At 39.0% G+C, this 15,174-nt stretch overlaps 3 protein-coding genes across 5 annotated transcripts; all 3 read right to left on the bottom strand.

The window, feature by feature from the left end:
* Positions 1–137: 137 nt before the first annotated feature.
* kat8 (K(lysine) acetyltransferase 8) lies at positions 138–3,478 on the bottom strand. The gene is made up of 11 exons (XM_056752943.1): positions 2,972–3,478; positions 2,731–2,805; positions 2,443–2,618; positions 2,236–2,289; positions 1,941–2,105; positions 1,542–1,631; positions 1,276–1,416; positions 1,098–1,191; positions 835–985; positions 487–641; positions 138–386 (listed from the first exon to the last, which is right to left on the bottom strand). The coding sequence occupies exons 1-11, from the start codon at positions 3,291–3,293 to the stop codon at positions 322–324; spliced, it is 1,488 nt and encodes a 495-aa protein (XP_056608921.1). The 5' UTR covers positions 3,294–3,478; the 3' UTR covers positions 138–321.
* A 282-nt stretch (positions 3,479–3,760) lies between these two features.
* rnf25 (ring finger protein 25) lies at positions 3,761–7,213 on the bottom strand. Its single transcript, XM_056753044.1, has 10 exons — positions 7,187–7,213; positions 6,659–6,730; positions 6,458–6,554; positions 6,261–6,328; positions 6,115–6,184; positions 5,660–5,731; positions 5,345–5,491; positions 5,137–5,226; positions 4,694–4,831; positions 3,761–4,616 (listed from the first exon to the last, which is right to left on the bottom strand). The coding sequence occupies exons 1-10, from the start codon at positions 7,201–7,203 to the stop codon at positions 3,858–3,860; spliced, it is 1,530 nt and encodes a 509-aa protein (XP_056609022.1). The 5' UTR covers positions 7,204–7,213; the 3' UTR covers positions 3,761–3,857.
* Positions 7,214–9,576: 2,363 nt separating this feature from the next.
* On the bottom strand, positions 9,577–15,035 carry si:dkey-16l2.16 (ras-related protein Rab-35). Of its 3 annotated transcripts, none has more exons than XM_056753697.1 (7): positions 14,584–15,035; positions 13,097–13,845; positions 11,489–11,539; positions 11,156–11,279; positions 10,904–11,028; positions 10,585–10,709; positions 9,577–10,245 (listed from the first exon to the last, which is right to left on the bottom strand). In XM_056753697.1, exons 2-7 carry the CDS (start codon positions 13,149–13,151, stop codon positions 10,096–10,098), a joined length of 630 nt encoding a protein of 209 aa, XP_056609675.1. In that variant the 5' UTR covers positions 13,152–13,845; positions 14,584–15,035; the 3' UTR covers positions 9,577–10,095. The 3 variants fall into 3 exon arrangements, with proteins under 3 accessions (XP_056609675.1, XP_056609678.1, XP_056609677.1); XM_056753700.1 differs by having other exon boundaries at positions 14,622–15,035; XM_056753699.1 differs by having other exon boundaries at positions 14,823–15,035.
* Between the last annotated feature and the right edge of the window lie 139 nt (positions 15,036–15,174).

Raw genomic sequence — 15,174 nt, 5'->3', positions numbered from 1 at the left:
AGTACTAAATTATAAGGCATATGAACTTGTAGGGGAGTCCATGATTAAATATTAAACCACTTTACAAAAACCGATCAACCACAGTACTGCACTTAATGCAATAATTGTATGAACTTAAAGAAGGCTCAGAAACAATGTCATGGGTATTATTTTTCCATTTATTTAAAAAAGATAACATTTTCAGCACAGTGAGAATTTACATCTTTTATCTTTCCCTCTTTGGGAAAGTATTCCTACAGGACATTTGGATATACTGTGACAAACATTTGGGGTGAAGGAGAAGTCTTACTCTCTTCATTGTTTTGTCATGCAGACTCTGCCTCATTTTTTGGAGAGCTTTGCCTGCTTGTGTTTAGGTGGTGCCCATTTCAAACAATGTGTGTCCACTGTTAAAATAAAAAAGTGACATGTTTTAATTACACTTTTAAATATGCATCACTTTAAAATGCAACACGCATAACATTAAAACAAGAAAACAACTAATACCTGTTATTGGTGGCTTCTTGTACTGTGCACTTTTGAGATGTTCTTCTACAAGTTTGGGTGTGACACAGATGACATGCTGACCTTTCCAGTACTTGACCATGTTCAGCGACTGTAGTGTGCTAATGATGTCGCCCTGTGTGATACTGGTCATTTGACTGTGGGCATAGACATTATTTCTTAATCGGGTCTATTAAAACCTTTAATCAAAGCACATTACGTAAATATGCATAGATCAGCTTTATTTATTCCTTTCTTTGAAGATTGGATTGGATTTTTACAGTGTATGTGTAAGAACACTGAGTATTTCTTTGCATGCAAATTTTAACCTGTTATGTACATGTTATGTACCTGAGGTCTTTTATGGACAGTGTCCCTCTGAAATCCCGGAGAATTTCCAACAGTACCCAAGACCAGTAACTCCTATAACTCAGCTTCCCCAAGTCCGATAGAGGCTTCTCTGGAGAGCCCACTGCACTCTCCAGCTTAGATAATTCGTAACCTAATAAAAAGCCAAATAAAACAGAAAGAACAATCAGTCATCTTTATAAATATGTTTAAGTAATTAGAAAAAATGTGATAAACTTAAACAGTGACACAAGAGTAAAACTTACTGAACGCAATTAGAAATTTTCCATAACCTCTTCGTTGGTATGGAGGTAGAGTGAGAATACAAGCAACATTGTTTCCATCTGGGGATTCTTTCTCCTGCTCAAGAGAAACATTCAATTAATAATCAACCCTGATATATTTGTCACAAACCAGACCAGATACAGACACAATAGGCTTTACCTTGGAGAAGTAACCCACAATGTGTGCTCCCTGTTTGTTGACTTCTGTGAGGATGTAAAAGATGAATGGCTCCACATCAAAATAAAGTGTTTTATGATCCAGAAAGAGTTTTGCCAGCAAACAAAGATTTTGACAGTAGATCTACAGCAAAAAGTAGGACAAGGATAAAGACAATTAGAAAAACAGTGAGAGGAAATCTACTACTTACTATAAAGATGGTATAAAATCAGTTCTGTAATAAATGACATGGACGAAATTTGTCCCACCTTATGGTCCTTCCCATCCACCTCATATACAGAGATATTGTTTCTGCGATATATTTCTTTGCCTTGGGGCTGACGCCACTGACACTGCGACTGTAACATGAGCAGTTGAAGAACAAAGTTAAAAAATAAAAGATTTCAATGAAATTGAATAAAAACATTGTAAACCTTACTGATGACAGACGATACGGTAATGATAGAAATTCAGCAAGCTCTCAACCAGAATAATCTGAAAACAGCTGACAGATATAGACCAACCAAACTAATGTCCCAAGGACAAATGCTTGGAAAATCTAAGAAACAAAATCTAACAAAATGTGCCGCCCAAGACATACAGCACCCCCTATGGTTCAATGGGAAGAATTAAGTTTGTATAAAAACAAAGTCATATTAAGGACTGACCAAGTGGTATCTGAAAGTCTTCTCATACTTCATATACTTCAGGCAGTATTCACATATCCAAAGCTTGGGCTGTTTTCCATAGTCCTCAGGGAAGGGAGAGAAGTACCATGCATCAATCTCAAAGTTCCCAATTTGGATCTTGTCCACATATTTTACTTTTGTTATCTGAAAATGAAAAAATATGGGACAATTTCATCACACTGAAAAAAGACTGACTGATGTGTAATGCTATAAAAACAGTTGCTTTGTGCAATCACTAGTTTGCTGAGCATCAACCAAATAATGCTGATCTTACTGCTTCATGCTCTTTTTCCAGGGCTGCTGTGGTGGGGTCCATCTCTGCATAAGTCTGAAGGAAGAAGGTGTGTTATGAATATATAGGGGTTGCTTTAAGACTGACATTCAGACTTTAAATGAGCCAACAGATTACTTAAAAGAAATAAATATGTAACTCATTAACATTTATACACAAAAATGATGCACATTGGATTAGGATTCAAACCTTCTGAACGTGGTTTATTTCATCATGTTTACGCTTTTGATTTCGAGTGATCTTCCTCTCTGGCTGGTCCCCAAGCTCTCCACCACCCTCCTCAACACTCTTTCTTACGGCATCTTTTACTGTCTTTGTAAGTGCCAAACGAGACTTTCCAACCCACTCATCCAAACGCCTATTGACTGCAAATAATTAAAGAGAGAGGATGTTTGTCAATTTATATGGCTATACCAGCAGATATTGATGGCATGTTCAGTGGCTGCATAGTTATGTAATGTTAGAAATAACACTCACATCCAACATAGTGGACATAAAATTCCTCTCTTCCCTCCTGCTCGTTTAGCCTGGACTGAATAACCTCTGCTGAATCTGGGGACAAAGTAAAAAAACATGACATACATATATAAGGTAAGGTACATGCGTGAGCATTGTTATTTTGTATTGTAATGTGTATATTACACAGTCGCTGGAATAAAATCACCAAAAACAAACTTTAAAAATATAATCTTATCAGCCGTGTCCGTTATTAACTTACGCCATGTCTTGTCCGCGCGCTGACATAGGTAAGTCTCCCCAATTTCCACCGACACCTCCTGCTCTCTCCCGCAGACATGCGCCATTCCATCCACGGAGCGCGGCGTACTCGAGCCCCCGGCTTCTCTTTCACGATCCGCGGCCTCCATTTCATCCTCCTCCCCGCCGCTGCCGTTTGATGAACATGCCGCTCGTGTTGCCGAATCCATGTGTTCTCGGATACCTCCGGCATGACAAGCGTCTAATTCTACATCCATTCGTTCCTCCGAGCCGCAGTTATCGTACGAGCTGCTCATGCTTGAGTGACGACTGTTGTTCGACATCGTGGATTTGAAAACATTGCGCACCTCGTTTACTCGAGCATGCGCAGTGCGCTGTTGTGTCTGGCCTACCAGCGCCTTTGTTTCACTCGAAAAGCCAATGGATAAACCCCCCGCACCTCGAATTAACTTTATCAACTTTTTGTTTTACTTTGTGTATCCATACGGTTCACTAAACATTTCATTTTAACAGTTTACCTTTCTAAACAGGAGGACAGTCTGGTAAGCTATCCTATCTCACTCTAAGCAACATTTAAAAAATGTCATGTTTTAAATCTTAGGTAAAAAGCATGTCTTTGCAGTGAGATTTATTAATCCAGGATAAAGTATGAACTGTTACTGTTACATACAATTAAAGATTTTTGTTTTGCAGCATGAATCTATAGCTAAAGAATACTATTATCCGTCATTTTCTCTAATAACAATGTTGTGCTTATAACAGACAGAAAAACAGGCTTAAGTCGGTTAAATGCTTGTGGAGAATTTTATTGTCGATACAGTAATGAAGGTACATCGGGTGTAACCGGGAGGTATGCTTCTTCGGACTGCACCTCCCCTCTCCCACTGTCAGAGCACTCCTTCCTTCCTGAATTCTTTTTCCACTCTCTGATGCAACCCCCTCCCACCTCCTCTGTGTGATCCACCTCCTCTGTGATGATGACCAGCTCCACCCTCTCTGGCTCTGTGTCCTCCTCCATGGTGGCCAACACTACCAGAATTATCCCAGTGATTGGGTCCCTTAAAGTTCCTCTCATGCCAGTATCCGTGATTGCGTCCTGAGCCACGACTACCATGCTTTAATCCTCTACCCAGATGTTCCCTTTCCTGTTGTCCTTCCTGTAAGATTGTGTGAGAAACATCTTTTGACACATCTCTGAGTTGGCTCACATCCGCTCCACTGGAAGTGTCCTTATTTGTAGCAACAGGTTTTTCTTCTTCATCAATCAAAGGCTGCTTGAGTTGTGCACGGTGTTCACAGGCCTCTCCCTTTGCTGCACTTTGTGATGTGGTGCTTGATGGATTCGGGTTGACAAAGTTCATTTTATCAGAAGATTGTGAGGGCTTGCTTATGCGCTCCATCCCTGGTGAAATTACCACATGACGTGCTGAACCACCTCTTCCACCACCTCTTCCTCTACGACCTCTCCTAAAGTCACCTTGTTGTCTTCTCTCGTGACTGGACTGATGCTGTGATTGACCTGCGTTGCGTTGACTTTGAGGGACTTGGGTGCCGTTGGTAGAATTTGGGAAAGGGGAAGAGAGTGACTGACAAGATCCTGCACCTGAGGCATCTGTACCAGGGGTTTCAGAAATATTTTCTGGAGCCTTAATAACAAAGAAAATGTCTTAGTTTAATATCAATTGAAAACAAATAGTAGTAAAAAAATTCATTCAGGATTTACCTCATTAATGTGAATAAGAAACCGATTAGACTCCGCTTCTGGGTCAATAACTCCACCCTTTTCCTTCTGCCGTTCCAGAATCTTTTGGAGTTCTGCCCATTTCTTTTTAAATTCCTCACCCGTGGCCACATCCTCCTGCTGTGTGTGAAGGAATAATAAACACAATGCTCATGTGTATCCACAGCATGTGACCAGTATGCATGCATAGGAGTGTTCAGCTTTCATTCTAGACATGCTGGGCAGCTAACATCAAGTTCCACAAAAAAGAAAGACTACACACAGGACAATGACGTACTGTTTAAAAAATCTGCTCGGCACTGAACACAAGAGTGACTTTGTCCACTTGACATTTCCAACAATGGTAAAAGTCATGTGCAGACCAGTTTATTTTGCCAACACTGTGTCCACAGAGAATGATATAGTATGTCATGATGTAGTTGTACCTGGGTGAAAGTAGGAGCAGGTGAGGACAGGAGGGCATTCAAATCATAGGTAAGAGGCTCTCGGCATACAGGGCAAACAACAGCCAACTCCTGTTGATAAAAATAGAAGAAACAAGGAGGCGATTTTGTAATTATTATCTATAAATGTGATTTATTGACATTATAGACAATATGACAAAACAGTAAGAAAACAATGTTAAAGCCACACCTCTTCTTGTGTCCTGTCTCTGGTCTTATCCTCCTTCAGCTCTCGCTCTCGGTCCTTCAACTCCATCTCAGAGTGAGTGATGTAGCGGCCAAGACAGTGAGAGTGGAAATGATGATAGCAGCTGGTCTTAGTGAAGACCTCACCTTCCTATTGTGAGATTAAACAGAGAAAACTAAATGTATCCCAAAATATCTAGTTTCTATGATTTTTTGTAACGTCTTGGTTCGCAGAATGCGATGATTGTAAAACCATAACAGATAAGACAATAAATCCATACATTGGTTGTATTCTCTCTACTGAAATATAAATACCAACCTTAAAGCAATATAGACAGATAACACAGTTTCCATGGGGAATATTGCTCTCTGTTAGAATCTCTTTTGCTCTCTGTGAGGATGAAAAGATTTATAATAATAATTATAATTCATTACATTTATATAGCACTTTTCTGGTCACTCAAAGCGGTTCACATGGAAGGGGAAATCTCCTCAACCACCACCGTTGTGCAGCATCCACCTGGCTGATGCGACAGCAGACATATTGCGCCAGAACTCCCACCACACACCAGCTTATTGGTGGAGTGGAGACAGAGTTACGAAGCCACATATGGGGATGATTTGGAGGCCGTGATGTATGGGCAAATTAGGCCATTTTTTATGGCCACAGAGTGTCAGGACCTCGGTTTAACGTCTCATCCGAAGGACTGTAGATTTGTAACAAAGAAGAAAAAAAGGGACTGTAGATATACAATACAGCGTGGAAATCCAAACCTCTATGAGCTGGTAAAGTACAGGAGTCCCCAGACATGTTTCTGCCTCCATCTGCAAACTCTTCTGTAAACTGGGGAAAAATAGAGGAATTAGTAATACAGCACATTAAAAATTTTTTAAAACAAAGTTTAATAATACTAAATCACCTTAGCAGTATATCATCTGACAGACCTCGTGGATTGTGAATGGAGATGCAGGGAGATGAATGTGGATACTGAAAATTAATAACAATTACAGTCAGAAACTTGGTGTAACACAAAGCTGCTCATAGAAAAAAGTATGATAACTAAATGTATTACTTGAAATATATTAATTATATTTTACACAAGTTTGGTAAACAAACCTGAGGACACAGATCCATTGTCAGTGTAAGACGGACAAACTGAGAGAGACAGTCTTCTGCAGTGGATGGAAAGAGCACCAGACTGACTATCCACCCTCTAAATGGGAAATATGATAGCAACTTTAGTTTTGTAGAGGATAATGAAAGTTATTAATCTTGTAAAATGTATGAAAAGCTAGAAGGGGAAAGCTCAAGATTTACCCTTCATCTTTCTGAGTAACACAGAGGTCATCCAAATAAATGGACTGCAGCACTTCAATTTCAGACTGAACACTGCGGTGTGAAAAAAATACATCGACATGAGTTTTTTTTACATGTATATTACAGATAACAGGACATGGCCAAAGGCAAACATATGAGCATTTGTTTACGTAGATAGCAAGCATTCCGAACACCCATCATTTAAAGTTAGGACAAAGACTGAACTATGAATTATTTTATAATAGCTTCCGACTATTTGTTTAGCCAGGTAGACTGACAATTGGTTACAAGGTAACACAACATTACATAATACAGTACGTTACGTTAGTTTGTCCATCAGATTTAGACGGGTATGACAGGTCTAGAATATCGTTAACAGACACGCTTGAACATTCTACTAATTTAAGGCTCACAAAAACAATATTTTGTTTAAAAATCATCAATTGTCAATCAATCATCAATCATTTGTGTAGGAGTTCGTAACATGTGTAAAATTCTGTCAGTATTTAGAAGCAGCTCAATACTTACTCGCTCTCGGCCGCCATGTTTCGGAGTGACGTCATGCGTCTGTCATTGGTCAGCTTACACAACGGAGCCGGTTAAAAAAAAGAGTTACGACACTCACCTGGACGTCCGTTAGAGGAATAAAATGCTGAACTAATTCGTGTTATGACACGTGTCTCAATCAGCTCCCTTGTTCAGTAGTCAGGGCACTGATCAGGGAGTCAGCCATTTTAAGGGCTGCCTGTCTCATTGGCAAATCCTTCGAGTGCACTTAAACGTTAATTCCCCCCCAAAATTTACATGGTGCACCGAAAAAAAAAAGGGAGCATCGATGAAAATAATAGAAGAATGGCAGTGTTTCTCACATGTATTTCAACCAGTATTAAAAAAAATCTGAGGGATGTCGGTTTGACCAGTTGTTGATTGGTACCAGCAGTGAAGTGTCACAGCTTCCGTATTTTGACGCATTAAACTGAATTTTCATTGAGAAAAATGTGGTCGCGGCTTTCGTCGTTTTCTGCGAACAGCTGTTACATTTTTAAATGATGGTAACATGGTTAAAACTGGTAACAGACTCAGTTGAAGTGGAGGAGTTACCGGATGCTCCCCCAAGCCGTCAAACATACGTCATCTAAGATGTCATGACAGCATAGAAGTGTATTTTCAGATTTTAACCAAAGATTATGAGGCCACACGATTTCTTAAAAGAGAATGACCCACAATTATAAACTATGTACAATAAACGTTGCAATATTTCATGAAAAAAATAGGTATAGTTATTTTTAATTTCACTGGGACTTTAAAGCAGCAGTCCGTAGGATGACACCATCTCAGTGTATAATTGCTACTGCAGGTGATGTAAGGAGGTATTTCTTTACATGAGTTGTGATCCGGCACTGCTCAACTGTGCGGATGAGTCTGATGTTTGAGTCGTGGCCTGTGACAGTGCAGCGGTGAGAATCTTCCCTGTACATCAGTAGTCATAAACACAGATAACATGGCAGATGATATAACACGAAACAAATAAGAACATAAACAGAGACAAATAGCCCAAATCTATGCTGTGTTGAAGTGTTTTGATATTATTTTGGTATTATTATAATTTTCATTTTGTTATTTCTCATGGCAAGCCCCGTAACGTGAACCAGACAGAAGATCCCCGAACGCGGGTCTTAAATGCTGACAGAAACGGTCATAAATCATTATACAACATACAATTATATAGAATATGAAAATCCTTGCCCACATATCCGTGATATAAATCCGTAAATTTGAGTTAAATCACAGCCTTCACTTGTCCCGGCTAATTCGCGCCACATGAAATACAGATTTGGGGAGGTCATTTCTAAATCACACGAGGTCCACAGGTAATACTAATCCAGTGCGAATAAGCTTTAAATTACATTTATCATAATGAACATAACAAAGAGACAAAGAACAATCGATGAAACTGTACCTGTCTGTATTAACACAAAAAGGGAGCTACGGTTTTGTGTTATGTATTGAAATATTGAATCCCTCTTTCTTTGTCAACTGTCAGCAGTTCATTCTTTCTTGTTTTTCATAAACGATGAATCCCCAGATGTCAACAATGCTTGGTGCATAAAAGTAAAAGTACTAAACGCCATAAATAAAACTAAACGTTGTATGAAATCCTACCCAACAGTAGTGAGGACACGCTACAAATCGCCTGTCACTGGTTGAATCCACGGGCGGGCTAGCAGCCGGATCCTCTTCGTTCTCTGTACAAATAAGGATCTCCGGGAAAGACGACCCGACAGGGCAAATTAAAAACCATTTTTACAAGCTTTCCGTGGTGAATCCCTCAAGAGTACTGACACAGAACAGCGTACTTTCATGTACTTGCTCAATAATTGGTTTTAGCTAATTTTTACTCAAAATATTTACAGACTGCCACTTTAAGAAGTCATGTCACAGTAAATTAAGTGAACGGTGTCCCAATGAGAACGGAGCTAAGATCCTTACAGTGCCTGGACCTGGTACACAATATACTGATTCACGATCTCGGGAGCAAGGGAGCTGATCGAGACACAGCCATGGAGTGACCAATAGTTCCAAACACTGCAGTGAAGCCACATTTTGATGTACAGTTGAAATTATGGCATGTTTATACATTATAAAAAGTTGGCGGACATATCTTATATTTATAGATTATTTCCTTCATATTTCTCCCCAGACAAGATGCTGCTTGTGTAGTCAACGTAGCATTCAGAGAAAACTATGTGCTAATATTTTTGCAAAGTTTATACAAATGTAGCTGCTGTTGTCTGTCCCGCTAAAATCCATTAAAATAGGTCGACAGCACGGATTTGTTTGGCCACGCGGCGCAATTTCAAAGTGTGTCGCAACTCTGTTTTTCAACGGCTCTGGTACCAACACAATTTAAACAAACGCTCTTTCACTTTTTTTATTCAGTTAAGGTAAATCCATGAAAAACAAGGAATGAGCAATTAAGTGACATAATATAGGTCGAACTGTTATGTAACACGAGATGCCATAGAGTTCATGCAACAGCCACTTGATCTTTCAAATGCTTAGAAATAAACATTGTTGTGGTGTTTGCGATTTAAAAGAATTTTATTGCTATTTTATTATTTGCATACAGTATTGACATAGGGCCTATACATATTTTTAATTAAACACTAAACATCATCTCTCACTAATCACAGTAACACCAACACATTAGAACAGTTCATACATGTCTTTCTCGGACCAGACTTTTGATGCCAGTGTTTTTTAAAGGAAGTTAATTGCCCTCTTGTAAAAAAGTGTTTAAAACAAACAGTGAAGTTCGGCACTTAATAGGTTATTTTCTTTTCTTGTCTTTTAGTCCATATTAAGAAAAAAAGGTCTTGTTGCAAAGCGAAGGTGTTTGATTTGTCCCTCTTTCCACACGTGCAAAGACTTTTGCTTTAACAGCATTTCTTCCCTTTCTTTCTCCTCTCTCTGTCCCTGTGGGAATTGATATGGACTGTGTCCTTTTCTCTCTCCCGTTCTCGTTCGGCTCGACTCTGGCTCTGTTTCTTCGCCCGGAGGACCATGTGGGTGAAAGCCATGAACATCTGCGAAGAGAAGAAAATGTAAGACATATATGGGATATATGTCAAAGTGTCAGAATTATGATCAAAATTTTCTACCAAAAAATAAATACAATTCTTAAGACTACACCCTTGATAGCACAGAAAAATCTGCTAGACATTGTTTGATAGTTTGTTGATCTGCAATACGTCTCCGAGACATCTGCTGTCAGATGTCATTGTAAGATGTTTATAATTTAGAATGCATGTAAAACTGTTCTTTCTAAGATGTTTTACACAGCATATGTTTACCTTCGGATGTTTAGCAGACATCTTACAGACGTACCTATAATATCTGGGACAATTAAGAAATAAAGTCCTCACCTCTTCTACATTGATGTTCTCTTTAGCACTTGTCTCAAACATTCTCACACCAACTGACTCTGCAAAACGCTGAGCATCTTGTGCATCCACAAGCCTTTTAGAAGGATCATCATTCTTGTTTCCCACTAAAATCAATGTTCAAATTTAAGTTAGATTTTTTTTAAACACTACAGTCAATTGATGAATATATCTTAATTTTCTTCATTACAATACATGGGGGAACTAAGGTAGACAGAAGTGAAAGAAGTTAGGTTACTAAAATTAATTCATATTTCCTTTAATCTCAAATCTGTGTGTACAAAGTTAGGAACAAACTAACCTAAAATTTTGCAGACATTGTCACAGTTCTGTGAGATCTCATTTATCCATCTTTTCACATTGACGAAAGATTCAGGGTTTGTGACATCATAAACAATGATGACACCATGTGTGTTTCTGTAATAACTAGAAAGCCCAACAGAGATGACAATGAACAAGCGAAGGACAGACAGATACAAATCATAACAATAAGAATCATCAAAAATACGTGACAAATGTTATTCACAATTCATGAACAGTGAGTTTGACTTACGTAGAGGTGATGGTTCTGAACCTTTCCTGCCCTGCAGTGTCCCAGATCTGGAGTTTTACTCTTTCTCCATCAATCTCTACAGTTCTAATCTTAAAGTCAACTCCAATGGTGGTTATGTAACTGCCTATAAAGTACACAAGAGCATGAATGTTTACTCAGTTATGAAATCTTGAATATCTTCAAGCCAACATACACTCTCACTGTGTCTTGAATTGGTCTTGTATTTGAGAACACAGTGAATTAGGTCATGAATGCACAGCCCCCCTGACTCATTCGTTCTTTCTCACACAATGACAAACACACATAAACACACTCAGTACCAAACAGACTCACCAGAGAATGAGTTGTCTGCAAATCGTAGAAGCAAACTGCTTTTCCCTACATCTGTAAGAAGTCGAAGTAGCATTTGTTAAACAGTCAGTTTGTTAAAGAGAAATATTTTAATGCATCACTGTATCATAGTAATTATATTATTTACATGGTTTTAAAAAGCCTTGACAATGAAATAACACCATAATAAACAAGAATAAGTGCAATCGCATGATGTTACTAACAAACATATTAGGTTGTTCATATGTGGACATACAACTTAGTCTGATCATGGTGACAATGTTTAAGACCAAGTGGAATTCATGACCCACGTTTCTATATCACAGTTTAAATGTATGACCACAATATATTAAAGGATGCCGTAAAGGTTCATATCACAATAAATTGACCAAAATGGTTCACATACAAAACTGATTATAGAGTTCTGTAACCAGGAAATGTACAGGCATAGAAGGGATAGTTTACCCAAAAATGAAGATTCAGTTTACTCGCCCTCTTGTCATTTCAAACCAGTATGACTTACTTTTTGTGAAAAACACACGTATTTAAAAAATGCTGGTAACCGAACAATAGCGGGACCCATTAGCTTCTTCTGTATGGACCAAAAACCGATGCCAAGCCAAAGGGTACCGCCATTGTTCAGTTACCAACATTCTTCAAAACATCTTCTTTTGTGTTCTGAGGAGAAAGAAAGTCATACAGGTTTGAAATGACAAGAGGGTGAGTATACACAATGACAGAATTTTCATTTTGGGGTAAGTTATTACTTTAAAATGGTCGCATACTGTATAAATAACTAGATATTTTAAAGGGGTGATATGACACGGCTAAAACAAATATTGTCGTTTGTTTAAATGTAATCCAATGTGTATGCACGATTTAAGGATAAAAACGCTGTATTTTCCACATTCCTTGCATGTTTGTGTCTAGTCTTTGCCCCGCCTCTCTGAAACGCGCAGATTTTTTACAAAGCTCATGATTGGCCAGTTTACCAGTGCGTAGTGATTGGTCGAATACTGCAAGCGTCTGAGGGAAATGTAATGCCTCTTACCATATTTTATATTACCATATTTTATAACTTACTTTCGTATATATTTCGGCGGTCTGTGTCAAATCGTACAACGAACTGACGTAGATTTGTGGGGGTGTGGTTACAGGAGGCGGGTCTGGGTTTGCATTCGCTTTTAGATAGAATGCATCTTTTGTTCAGACACTTGAATTTTTGCAATTTTTACGTGTCTATTACTTGCATGGGCAACTTATAACACACCAAAGATACAGAAAAACACATATTTGCGCCATATAACCCCTTTAACATGCAATCAATCCTAACTGATGTCATTGGCTCATTACAAAATGGAACAGGACTAGGCTTACTCATAGTAGTTTCATTTCAGTTTTCCACTCTTTTGGTTTACGTACAATTGCACAACAGTGTTTCAGTAACTGTACTAAAACTACCTTGAGAGCATTCACATGAATAAACGGTGCTAGAGATCTAAACATGATCAATATCGAACAGATTCTTGTTAACTGGGAAAGAAGTTAAATGATAGACGTGAAACCAACATAGTTAGTTAACAAACATATGAGAACCACAGAGATACTGACTGGAGTCACCAATGATGAGCAGCTTGAAGAGATGATGGTAGTCTTTTCCTGCCATTCTTCTGATCAGCTCTCAACTCCTCAAAATCACTCGTTTAAGATCTTAAAGTACCCGGTCGTTCAGTGCGGAAGGTTTTGGGTGATACACTGCAAGCATCATTTGATTGTCTTTCCAGATTTCCTCAGAATCCAACCTTGAATTAAATCATCAGCACCGACAGTTCCTTACAACCAACTCACGGCTGACAGCTGACTGCAGTGCATTGTCATTTATCAATTCCAGCTGACTTTTGCATTTCATTGATGGGGTATTGTCTGCGATACATTTGATTCCTCAGTGCAATAAACAAGTTCATGTAAAAACACTATTTAAATTTCAAATGATATTTGTATTGCTTTCGTCCACATTGGGAGACCGTAGTTAAAATCTATGTGGAACTTATTCTACGGACTCGCCCTCCAGTTCAAACAGATTACCACATAGCTAAAGTTTAATATCTATTAACACTACAGAAACAGCTGATTTATGAGGGTAAAGGAACAAAGTCATTTGGAGAACAGGCCGGATTGTTTGAGATGTGTCTCTAAATCTTGATTTCTCTGATATGTAGATTGCATCTCGGTTACTGTAATCCCATTCTGCTGGTTTAACCAAAACATCCAGGCACTTTTGGATTCCTTCACTTTGTCAACCCATGTGCCGTTGAATTGGAGGTTGCCTCATTCAGTACCCTCGCTTAGAGTCCTATAGCCTGAAAAAAGCAAGAGGCAGTTATTACTTATGCACCAGTTCAAATTTAGACCCTTAACGACAGCTGTCCCACTACATTTAGCTTCTCCCACTCTTAAAGACACATGACACAATCTCCCTGTACAATCGGAAACATGTATCATGGAGGGAGATCGGTGTATATGTACACAGTGGACAACAGTTTACGAAACAATTCATGCAAACACATCAAACCGAACAAACTAGCTGCTGAGTCAAGAACTCAAGACAACGCTACAGATTGGGTAAACTGCCAAAATGTTTCCATAAAAACAGGAAGGGACGTGTTTTTCCTGAACTGCTTTTTTTGCTAGAGCACAGGCTTCCCAGAAATATTAAAACACGTATATCTTGTTAAATGTCCTGGTTAACATTATTGACCGCTGTAGGCCCCATGTATACACATTGTAGACAGAAAATTGAAGTGAAACTGTCACACCTAGCCTCAGGTCCGCTTATCGGGCACAGATTTTTTCGGTGCCACAACTAAATTCCTGAAAAAGACGAATTGGGTCCAACTTAAAAACGAAACTAGTGTGAAGAGCAGCTAGAAAACTAAATGTAACACTAAGAGGAAAATAGTAATAAAAGAACAGCAGTTTCTAAGGCAGATCAGTAAATGCAGGTCTACTTCATTAAACTGCTTTTCAGCACCAAAATGACAACTTCTATTTTAAAGTATAATTTAGGATCTCACATGAAGCGATTAAACAGAACACACCTGTAAAAACAAGCGTTCCTACTAAAGCTCAAATTGACCTTATCGTCTTGATCTGCTTTTCCATGTTCCGTCTTCAACAGCTTGATGAAAACTTAACCATTACTCAACTCGAGGGGCGTTTGTCCACATTTCGCCGTTGTTTTGAAACTCAGCTAGGCTAGCTTCTTAACTAGCCGCAGATGTTCTACCACATGACCGCGAGATAATAAGATCAAACTCGGAGGTATAGAAGAGCTCACCGAGAACACATCATATGTTCCGAACAATTGTGGAAAACACGAAAGACGTGGCGGAAGTCTCTGCTGGGCTTGTCAGTCAGTGTTAGTTAGTCCTGCTGTATTATCCAGTGTTCATGGGAAGTTCGGACAGTGTCCAGCGGCCGCAGGGATCAGATCCGCCCATCAGAGGCCGCCGCACCTGAATGTCGAGTCACTCTCATCCTCATCATGTGTCCGAGTTTGTCTCCTCCTCCTCCTTCATACGACTATTGGCTTCCCGTTGTTATCTCTGCTTGTCTGTTCCACATTTTACAATGACTTTTCACCACATATTTTTGTCAAACCCTAGCGAGCCATTTTAGGTTTTCAGAGC

Source organism: Triplophysa dalaica, chromosome 7, assembly GCF_015846415.1.
Source record: "Triplophysa dalaica isolate WHDGS20190420 chromosome 7, ASM1584641v1, whole genome shotgun sequence".
NCBI classification, from domain to species: Eukaryota; Metazoa; Chordata; class Actinopteri; order Cypriniformes; family Nemacheilidae; genus Triplophysa; species Triplophysa dalaica.
The sequence above is the reverse complement of the archived record's forward strand: the minus strand, read 5'-3'. Positions and strand labels throughout refer to the sequence as shown.

What these genes read in the sequence shown, in the direction of transcription:
- kat8 (XM_056752943.1), bottom strand. Translation starts at nt 3,293, where the DNA reads ATGTCGAACAACAGTCGTCACTCAAGCATGAGCAGCTCGTACGATAAC. An exon ending in TGGAAAAAGAGCATGAAGCA is followed by an intron (nt 2,106 to 2,235) that starts GTAAGATCAGCA and finishes TTTCATTTTCAG; the next exon opens with ATAACAAAAGTAAAATATGT. An exon ending in CAAGAAGCCACCAATAACAG is followed by an intron (nt 387 to 486) that starts GTATTAGTTGTT and finishes TTATTTTAACAG; the next exon opens with TGGACACACATTGTTTGAAA.
- rnf25 (XM_056753044.1), bottom strand. An exon ending in TCTGTCTATATTGCTTTAAG is followed by an intron (nt 5,492 to 5,659) that starts GTTGGTATTTAT and finishes ATCTCACAATAG; the next exon opens with GAAGGTGAGGTCTTCACTAA. An exon ending in GAGACAGGACACAAGAAGAG is followed by an intron (nt 5,227 to 5,344) that starts GTGTGGCTTTAA and finishes TTTTATCAACAG; the next exon opens with GAGTTGGCTGTTGTTTGCCC.
- si:dkey-16l2.16 (XM_056753697.1), bottom strand. Translation starts at nt 13,151, where the DNA reads ATGGCAGGAAAAGACTACCATCATCTCTTCAAGCTGCTCATCATTGGT. An exon ending in GCTCATCATTGGTGACTCCA is followed by an intron (nt 11,540 to 13,096) that starts GTCAGTATCTCT and finishes GACTTCTTACAG; the next exon opens with ATGTAGGGAAAAGCAGTTTG. An exon ending in AGAACATCAATGTAGAAGAG is followed by an intron (nt 10,246 to 10,584) that starts GTGAGGACTTTA and finishes TTCTCTTCGCAG; the next exon opens with ATGTTCATGGCTTTCACCCA.